This window comes from Montipora capricornis, chromosome 5 (assembly GCF_036669925.1).
Source record: "Montipora capricornis isolate CH-2021 chromosome 5, ASM3666992v2, whole genome shotgun sequence".
Taxonomy (NCBI): domain Eukaryota; kingdom Metazoa; phylum Cnidaria; class Anthozoa; order Scleractinia; family Acroporidae; genus Montipora; species Montipora capricornis.
In genome coordinates this window covers 10,681,851-10,691,850 of record NC_090887.1, presented here as the reverse complement: position 1 = coordinate 10,691,850, position 10,000 = coordinate 10,681,851, and the positions used below count along the sequence as shown (strand labels likewise).

Sequence of the window (10,000 nt, the reverse complement as noted above, 5' to 3'; positions counted from 1 at the left end):
TTTAATTAGGTACAACATTGAGTTAGCCGATTAGGTCTATATTTGTTCCTAAATGTGTGGTCTCGCATTCGTGCCGAGGCCATAACATGAACTGGTTTCGGGATGCCCTCCAAGAACCAGTATTAGCAGGTGACAGTCTCCCCGCCTGAACTGTTTATTTCTGAGGACACAGAAGCTATAGGAAACACAACTTTGTGTCCCCAACACCACCCTCGAAACGCACTGGAATTCACGAAGCAACACAAGGAAACGCTTTATCGGAACAAGAAAACAATGGATGCGAACTAAGTAACCTGAATGGAATTGAATGGCCTGCATTTGACACTAAAGCCACTGGCGCAAGCATACTTACAAGCAGTAATGCAGCTTAATACATTTAAGAGAATGTAGTATAGGGCTTGAGGGTCCCCAAAACGCCAGGAAAAGCTCCGAGCCCAGACAACTATAACCTTCTGACGTTTTGATTTAATAGCTACTCTTTCGTGAGTCTCCGATCACTCAGTCGTAAGGCATCCGAACTATTCGGAACCAATGAATGCATCTGTGTTACCTACCGATGTATTCAGAATGCTTTTGACCGTGCTCTCCACAAGAGTAAGATTTTCAATGTCGATTGTTTTCACATGTGGTTCTCCAATGAACACCTCTGCATAAGGATGCTGGGATGTAAGCTGTCAACAAATAAGGAATATGAAACGACTGCAAGGCAATAGAGCGAGTTTCAATCGAGTGTCATAAAACCAAAACCAAAGTAATTACTTTGGCTAATCAAAAACATAAACACACCACTGTTAGGACAGATCATCGACGCTCACAACGGCATTCTCTTCAAAATGGAACTACGGTCGGCCAAACCTACTGTAGCATGATCAGCGCTCAAACTAGAAAGCAGACACAGACAGCATTCTCGACCCCAGAGCTCTTCTCTTGACTGAGGGAGAGAAGAGCTCTGGGGAACCCTGAAACAAAGTGTCTTCTCATTGGTTTTCGTGAAGAACAATCAAAAGCGCCTCTAATTGGTGCATTCATGTTACCACGAGGAGTGAGCAGGCGCCGTAAGGTTCAAATAGCCAATTTTTGGATATAAGAACCCTACGGCGCATGTTTTCCGTTTCCAAGAGCCTTGGGTCGATCCAAGGCTCTGGTGACGAGAATGACACAGACAGCTGTTGCGGGCTCGTTGGCCCTCGTCAGTGCATGCGCCGTAGCTAAAACACAATGAGCCTCAGTAACACTTCACCTATCTCATATGTGCCGCTAGTCATTCTAGAAAGAGCTATAAGATCGGATTGCGCAAAGGCCACGTCACAAACGGCCAAGTGTAACTCTCAACTGATCATGCCAGCGCCATTACGAGAGAAACTTTGGAATGGCAAATATCATCATCGTATCGAGGGTTGCCCTTGCATGGCCCTTTAGAATTTATTTGCCATTCATTTTGACTCTCAAATTTCCCGGGCGCGGCCATTTTGACTATGTTAGAGTTGTCCTGTTGTTATGAATTACCTCTCTTAATGTCGGCTTTCCCTTAAAGAATTCCGTGTTAACTCGATTGTGAGGTGGATCAAACTGCCAAAAAAAATCAATTCACAGTTTCTTACTCTGGTAATATACTTGTTATTTTACGCAAAGTCACTGTTTCAAATGAAACGGAAACAATTGTGTTTACGTGGTGGTGGGGTAACCCGCTTGTCCATACAAACTCTTATTTTTTCTGCCTCGCGTTTACATTAGAGGTGCGGTAACCCGCCCATCCGGGGTCGCGTTTTGCCATGTAAACGCTTGAAGGTGGGGTAACCCCCAACCCGGGGTCGGCTCGAGTCACAATATACTGCTTTAGGCGGAGGCTTGGTAGCATTAAAAGTGATAATAGGAAGCCACAGCTCTGAAAAGTTGAAGGAAGAGTAGCTAGTGAGAGTAGAAAAGCATTAACAGCTAAAATGCGTCCTTCACTCGCCATTTTTTTACATACTTAGCGACCATGCAGTAGCCTTGCGAAAGGTCACCCCGGGACCTCCAGGGTGGTAAGATTGCATGTAAACGGGAGCTATTTTTCGATCTCACCTCCATGAAAACACCAGGTGATCTGGTGACGTAATTTGAAGGACTGGGAAGGAAAATCTTAACGCCGTATCCCACAACCGTGTGCGGCCTTAGGTGTTGTTTCCAAACTCCCTGCAGTATTTCCATCGCCAAACTCAACAGATCATTCCGTTTCTCCCACATTTCCTGTTACTGAATGAATATTCAAGTAGAACCGACGAGATCTAACCTTGCCTCTGCCATGTTGAATTCGAAAATACGGCCGCGCCCGGTTGTGGGATACGGCGTTAAAATTTTTCTCCCCAGTCCTCCGAACTACGTCACCAGATCACCTGACAGAGCCTTACTCAAACAATACAATGATCTCGGCGCCTGATACGAAGAGTCTTGAAGTTGAGGTCAAACCGTTTATCAGGTTTTTTCACCTTGTTTTTTGCAAAGCAATGCGAATAAATGTACTTCAACTGAGTGCAGCACAATTATTTTTCCTCATTAAACCAAGAATATCATTGTTTTGTGCCGTTATCCTTCCCGAAGCAGTCCTCGTTTCTGTCAATTAAACAAACTCGTCATTTACTTTTCTTTTTTCGAGAGCCGTCCAATATATTAACAGAGCCTATTTTGGGAACCACACAAAGAGATCAGGCCATTTCCCAGTTGCCGTTTGCCTCTGGTTCAAAACGAGTCTTGTCTCGCTAGTCGTCGTCGCAAAGTTGCACGAGGTTGATTTGCATGAAAATACGCTACTCATTTCCATTTGAATGGTTGTGCACTAGGACTTACTTTGAAGCGGAGGCAAACAGCAATTTGGAAATGGGCTATTCACATCGTTACCTTTGCGTTGAGAAAAATACAGCCTTGTGCAATGGCCTCAAGTGGTGCTGGTCCTTCATACGGGAAACCAAGGCCAATGAATACCTGAATGAATTTGAATGCCTCGATTAAAACGAAGATTATACAGTGTTCACACCATCTAAACCGGCTGAACATAGTACAATCAAACCGAATTTTCTGTATATGACGCAAGAAAGAGGGCGTTGAGTCCAATTCAGGGAACATTAACATAAATTTGAAAAGTTTTCCGGGTGAAGTCTGCTCGTAGTTTACAACAGCGTCATACTACTAGAGGGGTTCAATTTAATTCCACAACGCCCAAACAAAATCGATAACTTTGGCCAATAAAAACAAGCGTAGAAAATCAAATTAGCCAATCACAGAAAGCAACGCAAATGCAAGCAGCCGGCGAAAAGCGCGGGAAAACACGCGGGCTAATCATACCTCGTTTTCTATTTAACTCTAATTCGCTGAAAATTTGGCCCAAGAATGCTAAGCCAATCACCAAGGGAAGCGGTACAAACCCAAAGAAAGCGCGAGGTTGCTTTCAACACCCAATACAAAAACCACTAGGGTGCCATAAACTCAATCCTCCTTGAATAACAACAAAAGCTAACGAACCTTGGTTTCCTTTAATAGCTTTTCCAAATCTGGTTTACTAAGAATGCCATGGGTGATAACATAATCAGGCACATTGCTCTTAACGGCTTCCTCCTGTTTAAGAAAATTAAAGACCGTCACTAAATGCCTTTTGGTACGAAAAAAAGAGACCTTTTTCCGATATTGATGTATCAGCAGAGCGTAATATTTTCGTTACATGATTGATCTTCAGGTTGCCTAGCAACAGCTACAAATTGGTTTGTTGTGAGGGCGCCTCATCTCATTCCACCTCCTCAGTACTGGTTTGCAAGCGACGGCACTCGTGGTATTTTATATCTGCTTCTCTAAGAATGCGCTTCAACTCTACTAGTAAACTTACTGTTACTCCGAAAAACGTTCCATGTATCTCCAAATATTTATGCAACGTGTCAAGGTATTTCCTTTTGCCCTGAAACGCAACAAGTAAGACAATGAGCTTCTGTTAACATTTGGCAATTCACTGAAACTGACTGACTCACTCACTCACTCAGAACATACTGCTTGCAGAGCAGACCTTGAGCGGTACCCTCAAGGTGTAAATGACTCGAAATCAAAACTATAATGGTCTAAGAAGCATTTCTGTACAAAAACAATTTAATTTCTGTTCCGAGAACATATCTAGAATGCGAAGAAACCTCGCAAATTTTTAAAGTGCTACTACGACCAAAAACACAATTTTATTTTTCTTTGATTTCAAAGCTATGTTAACTAAACAGTAACTCATCGAAGTTTTAAGTCTTGATCTCAAAAAGACACATGTTTATTTTAACTAGAATTTTCCTTTTTAATGGTCCGCTATTACTAACTTTAAAATCTTGAGAGAGCTGGATCGAGGAGAAAATGACGTCAAATACATCTTCCAAAATGGCCGCTATTTTACTATTCTTTTGTTTGATTGCAAATTGGCCCTTTTGGTCTCGTTTAAGGTTAAATAAAAGAAGCCAAAAGGGCCAATTCGCAAGGAAACAAAAGAATACTAAAATGGCGGCCATTTTGGAATAAGGTGTATGCCTGTGTACGCGGCTGGATTAAGATGCAGCACGGGAGTTTCGGACTTTCAGACTTTTAAACTCGTGTTTTGCATATATAATGAGCTGCGTTTACACGCTGAAATTTAAAGCTAAAAAGTAAATGACGTCACTTTTCCCTAGATCCAACCCTCTGAGGTTCAATCGGTCAGTTTGGAACGCGAGTAATGGCGGACCGTGAAATCTATAACTTACACTCAAAGTAAATAGCCTTTGGATAAAAGTCAACGATAAAATTTATTTTGGCAGTCAACTCGCTGCGCTCGGTCCGTACACCATGACCTTGGGCCAAATATTTTCCCGTCCGACCCTCCCACGCAGTCAATAAGTACATATTCTCTACAGTACTTGCAAAAATCCAGTAATACACATCTTGTACCCGCCAAAAAAATTGCATTATAGGCATTGTTCTCGATTTCTCTTAAGACATCTTTATGTCCCCTGGAAGTCGCAAACAATGATTACGCAAAATATTGGGTGGGGCGGGGTAAAAGAGTTGTATTATGTGATTTGTGCAAGTAGAGGATTCGCACCAATGACCTTTGTGATGCCGGTGCAATGCTCTACCAACTGAGCTAGTGGGGAGTTTAAGATCTACGACACGACGGCAACGAAAACGTCACAAATTATGCATATTTAATGTGCAAAAACAATCGCTTTGCACGCTTTGCACGTGCATTTTTCATTTTTGTACATTTCTTTGACCTTTTCTGCAAATCTACGACGTGAAATTACCAATTCCGACTCCCCTATTATATAATTCGCCATTTCGAAAATGACTGAAGGAAATTGTTTATACTCTGGACATTTCATCAATATCTATATAATAAACAAAACATTACATGGCCGCTTGGGGATACGAATTTTACCTTCTCGTGCTGATAGTATCTCTTACTTGTTCGCCGTTCGCTGCGCTCACTCGTGAGACTCGATAAAATTCATATCCCCGCACGACCATGCAATATCCTCTATTTCTTTCAATCAGAATAATATCCCTCACTCTTACCCGCCAAAACTCAACATTTTTTCCATACACAAGTCCAATAGGTTTCTTCTTCAGCCATTCTGCGTCTTCAGGCACAGGGCCACTAACCACAAAACCAAGGAATGAGTTGTCCGGACTGTGCGCTAGAAAAAGAAAGAGTTCTACTTCAATCTCCAGTTTTACCTAAAAACCGCTAGGGATTCAAGATTAAAGGAAACTTCTCCTCAATTATACACGGTGGACGCCGGCTCAAAATTTCTGTTTCAGCGTCGTTTGCATCAACTTTGGACTTGTTGCCGAAAATCCCTAAGAAATACTTTCAATTCCCTGGCTGGGATATGTATGAGATGACTTGATAAGTTCTCTACTTTGCTTCTAGGTTATTCTTGAAAATTATTTGGGTTAATCTGCTTTGATTACTCTCCTTGTAATTCAACTTTTTGGTTAGAATTAACTCGAGTTTATTTGACTTATATACTGCCTGCAGTTTTTGTTTCTCCCGCGAGTTCAATCACTGCACACTTTAACAGAGGTCATTTAATTTCATCATCCAAAAAGTCACTTACGAAACATTGTGAAAAACTGTCGCAGATTAAGGTCCGCCACTGTCCAGATCGATTTTCCTCCCGGTAATGTCCCGCTGTATGCACCATAATTGAACTCTGCGTCAGTCCCAAATGAATCAAGAATTCGAACTCGGCATCTAAATAACCAAATCAAACAGCATCGAGAAACAAAATGCTATATTGGCATATTTGGACACTTGACATCCCCCCACCCACCAAAGAAAACCCTACACTTCCGTTTGCCTGACTGTTTTTCTGTCTGTCTGAACTGTCTGTCTGGACAGTCTCTCTCTCTGTCTTTCTCGACTGTCTGTCTGTCTGTCTGGACTGTCTGATATCATGAGCATACTTACAAATAAGGCGACAAATTAGGAATAATGTGCATCCGTAAGTATGTAATTCCGTTGTAATCCGTAAATATCAAGTCGAACTCTGGTGAGAAGGCGTCGGAACATCCTGCCACTTTCGGTACAGTTAGATGCCTAAAAAATGACAAAAAATGGTTCGTCCTACAGACACATTTACAGCTATGTCCACTACGCCTTGTTGTCTACTGATGTAAAAGGGTAACAACTATGACAGACATTCGCATTGGGTTAATAAAAAAAGGTAACTCATCAATGCGAAAAAATGACATCATCGTAAGCCAATACGCAAAATGTCGCACGGCTGGAACCCGCGTTTTTGGCGGGAAGTTTCATGGCCAAAGTGATGCATAAATGACATTGCCTTTTAGTAAAACAACCAAACGTTTTGAAGATAACCGAAAAACAAGCTAAGTATTTTTTTGACATGAAAAAAAAGACATTAAATGGGCGACGGGTTAGCGAAGTTCAACGTGAAAGAAAGCGACTGAGAGCAAGAAAAAACAGGCGAACTATTCCGAGACAAACACCGAGAGACGTGACGAGCAGCGGAAGAAAAGCAAGCACGAGCACGGCGATACAGACTGAATAACACAAATGATGATAAAAAATGGCGAAAAGCGCTGGAGAGAGCATGGGAGAATAGACTAATTCATAGCAATGAGCAGGCCGGACTGGTCGTATGGTAAGCATACTAGTTTATAGAAATATCTCAAAACTCATACACGAATAACTAATAATTGATAGGCTCCACTTTTAGGCTTGCCTGAATATGTATATTAATGTTTTTTGTCAATGTAACATACCTCATGTAAGTACTTTGATTGTCAGCAATTGTTATATCGTGGCCTAAGATGTATAGAGAAGCTAACAAGTCACTCCATTGCACCATTTCTCCCAATGGCGCACCAGTGAAAGCTCGGTTGAGCCACATCGGTTGAAAAGCATACGTACCAAGGAATACGAAAATCTGATGAACAAAATTTGAAATCTTGAATCATGCGGCCTCGTGATGCGTACAAAATACTCTCCTCTTACAAAGCCCGTTTTCTCGGGCCCTTTGTGGAGATTAAAGCCCTGGCCAAACTATCGAACAAAGTTGGATTCCACATGCAACATTGTTGGATGTAAATGTTGACGTAGTGGCAAAACACTATCCAACATTGCTTGACGAATTCAAGTTTAAATTGGCGCAAAATTTGAAAATGTGGCGAAGCGTTATGCTACGGAAGTTGTTTTAGGACGGAAAGGACGTATTCAAACAAGGAAAAACCAAAGAATGATTAAGAAAACGTGTAGAAAAGGGTATATTCTTTGCAAGATACATTCGCGCTTAGGGGATGATGATTATGAGCTCGGATCAATTTGCAGGAATTTTAAACGCTATTAAACCACACATCTCCAAACAGCGATAATGATTAGGTAGGCTAAAAGTGTCCCACAGACATGGCCTTGCTTCCTATTCGCTGATCAAGGTTTCTGGCTGTTCATCAACAATGTAACCAAGACGTTCCCTTGCTCCTTGTCCGCCATCTCTGTTGCAAATGATGCATGAAGCCTTGGCTTGAAAATAAGATAGCGATTCGTGATTGGCTAGCAATACGAACGTGACTCGATTCAGGACACAACTTTGTTGGAAGAGCGGCAAAACACTACAACATTGCTGTGTCAAACAGAATTGTTGGTTGTAATGTTTGATCAAAAGCAAACTCTATCCAACATTTGATCGAGCAAAAAATGTTGGACGAACATCTTCCAACATGGGCGGCCAAACTGTCGAACAATGTTGGATCGAGCAAAGTTGGAGCCTTCAATCCAACTTTGTTCGATAGTTTGGCCAGGGCTTAAGAAACAACGCAGGCTTCGTAATTATTCCAACTTTCTCAAGCTGCACAACGTGGTGGTCATAGCATTTTTAGTAATATTTCAAAAACGAGTGCGAGTGTTTCATCGGGGTTTCAAACACGAGAAAACTGAAAACCGTTTTCGAGTGTTTGAAACCCCGATGAAACACGAAGCACGAGTTTTTGAAATCGCTTCTCCGACAAAAGAAAATTAGTTTAAATTATTATTTGAATAAGTTTTCTCAGTTCAACTATTATATTTGAGACGTGAAATGTGCATGATCCTCAAAAAAATGTGCATGATGTGAATGATCCTATCACCTAATTGCTGCGCTGTGACAATTTTTGAATATTCATCAACTGATGTCACGTTGTTACCTAGCTGTTCGTCAGTTCTGAGCGAACACGTTGCTTCGCAAAGTAAATGACAGAGTGCAGATTTAGACCTCCTAAAACTAGCGAAGAAGAGGAAAAGTGCGTGGCCAGCGCTATTCCGAGGTAACGTGTGCATCTAGTCTGATAAAATTTCTAACGTCAGTGCCATTTTAGGTCGGAAGTGTACAGCAAGTTTGAAAGTGAACCAAAACACGAGGTCGCCACCATTGAGCGAGAATTTAAATTTAGAAAAAAAAAATGGCCTTTTTCTGTTTTGGGTAGTTTACTAACTGTATTGTTACATTCAATGTTAGCAGTAAATAATTTAGGTTTAAAGTTTGTTTCGTAAAATGTGTGATTTAATAAAGTTGTTTATCGCCACATGTTTTTGTTGCTTCATCAATATGCAGATTAAGAAAATTTGCATCCGTGATTGAAATCGTTTCAAACACTCGTTTTTCATTGGGTTTCTAAACCCATCCACTTGACCAGAATACGTTGCTCTGGTTGGGTAAGAGCTGCATGAATAATTAATGAGTTGGAGAACGTCGTTTTCCAATTTCAGGAACGGATAAAGATCTACGAAAACGATATTGTCATCATTGTTCAAGTTCGCTTAACTTCTAAAATCTTTAACCACTCAGGAAATAAACTGGTAAAGACAGCATTGAAACTAAAGGCCAGGATAAATGGCTTTAACATTTGTTTCAACATCCATTCGATTTTGTTGAACGATATTGAACGACGTGGGGTGGGCAAACAATGTCAACCCATCATCAACATTTGATTCAACAAAGCTAGACGAGAGGTCTGGTGTTCAGACCCTGGCTGCAACCATGGTTGTTTCGGTGGAGACGGACATACTACGTTATTGACAGACCGATTAGTGCGCACACGCGTTTTTAATGTCAGTAGCATGTAACAAGGCAACCTGTTTCAAAATGAATGGCTTTTTCATTTCTGAAAAAAAGTTTTCATGGTTCATATTTCTTGACTTATCTTGTTATATGCAGCTACGCTACCTTTTTCGCTTGATGCTGCCTTCGTAATGATCCTTCTCCTGCAAATTCCTTGGCTGCAGAGACCCACTGAGGCCACATTCTTGTGATACGATCTCGCATCCATCGCAGGTTCAAACTGGTTAGTGTGTCAATGAACGAACCTTCCAATTCATATCTCATTGTAGCAACCTAAAAATTTTGCAAAATTGAGGAATTTATGTAAGTGATGTGGGGAACAGAAATCATCATCGCCATTGTCGTAATTGGCACCGTCACGGTCATCGTTGTCATCATCATCATCATCATCATCATCGTTATCG

General features: G+C 41.3%; 1 protein-coding gene across 1 annotated transcript in view; it reads right to left on the bottom strand.

The window, feature by feature from the left end:
- LOC138049425 (alpha-1,6-mannosylglycoprotein 6-beta-N-acetylglucosaminyltransferase A-like) overlaps window positions 1-10,000 on the bottom strand; it is a 25,420-nt gene that overhangs the window by 5,570 nt on the left and 9,850 nt on the right. Inside the window, exons 7-16 of the mRNA XM_068895691.1 lie at window positions 9,702-9,869; window positions 7,267-7,430; window positions 6,449-6,577; window positions 6,096-6,232; window positions 5,551-5,672; window positions 3,857-3,925; window positions 3,499-3,591; window positions 2,878-2,961; window positions 1,507-1,569; window positions 555-671 (exon numbers count right to left, since the gene is read on the bottom strand). Of these exons, the coding sequence (XP_068751792.1) occupies window positions 555-671; window positions 1,507-1,569; window positions 2,878-2,961; window positions 3,499-3,591; window positions 3,857-3,925; window positions 5,551-5,672; window positions 6,096-6,232; window positions 6,449-6,577; window positions 7,267-7,430; window positions 9,702-9,869 (1,146 nt within the window). The remainder of the gene's footprint in view (window positions 1-554; window positions 672-1,506; window positions 1,570-2,877; window positions 2,962-3,498; window positions 3,592-3,856; window positions 3,926-5,550; window positions 5,673-6,095; window positions 6,233-6,448; window positions 6,578-7,266; window positions 7,431-9,701; window positions 9,870-10,000) is intronic.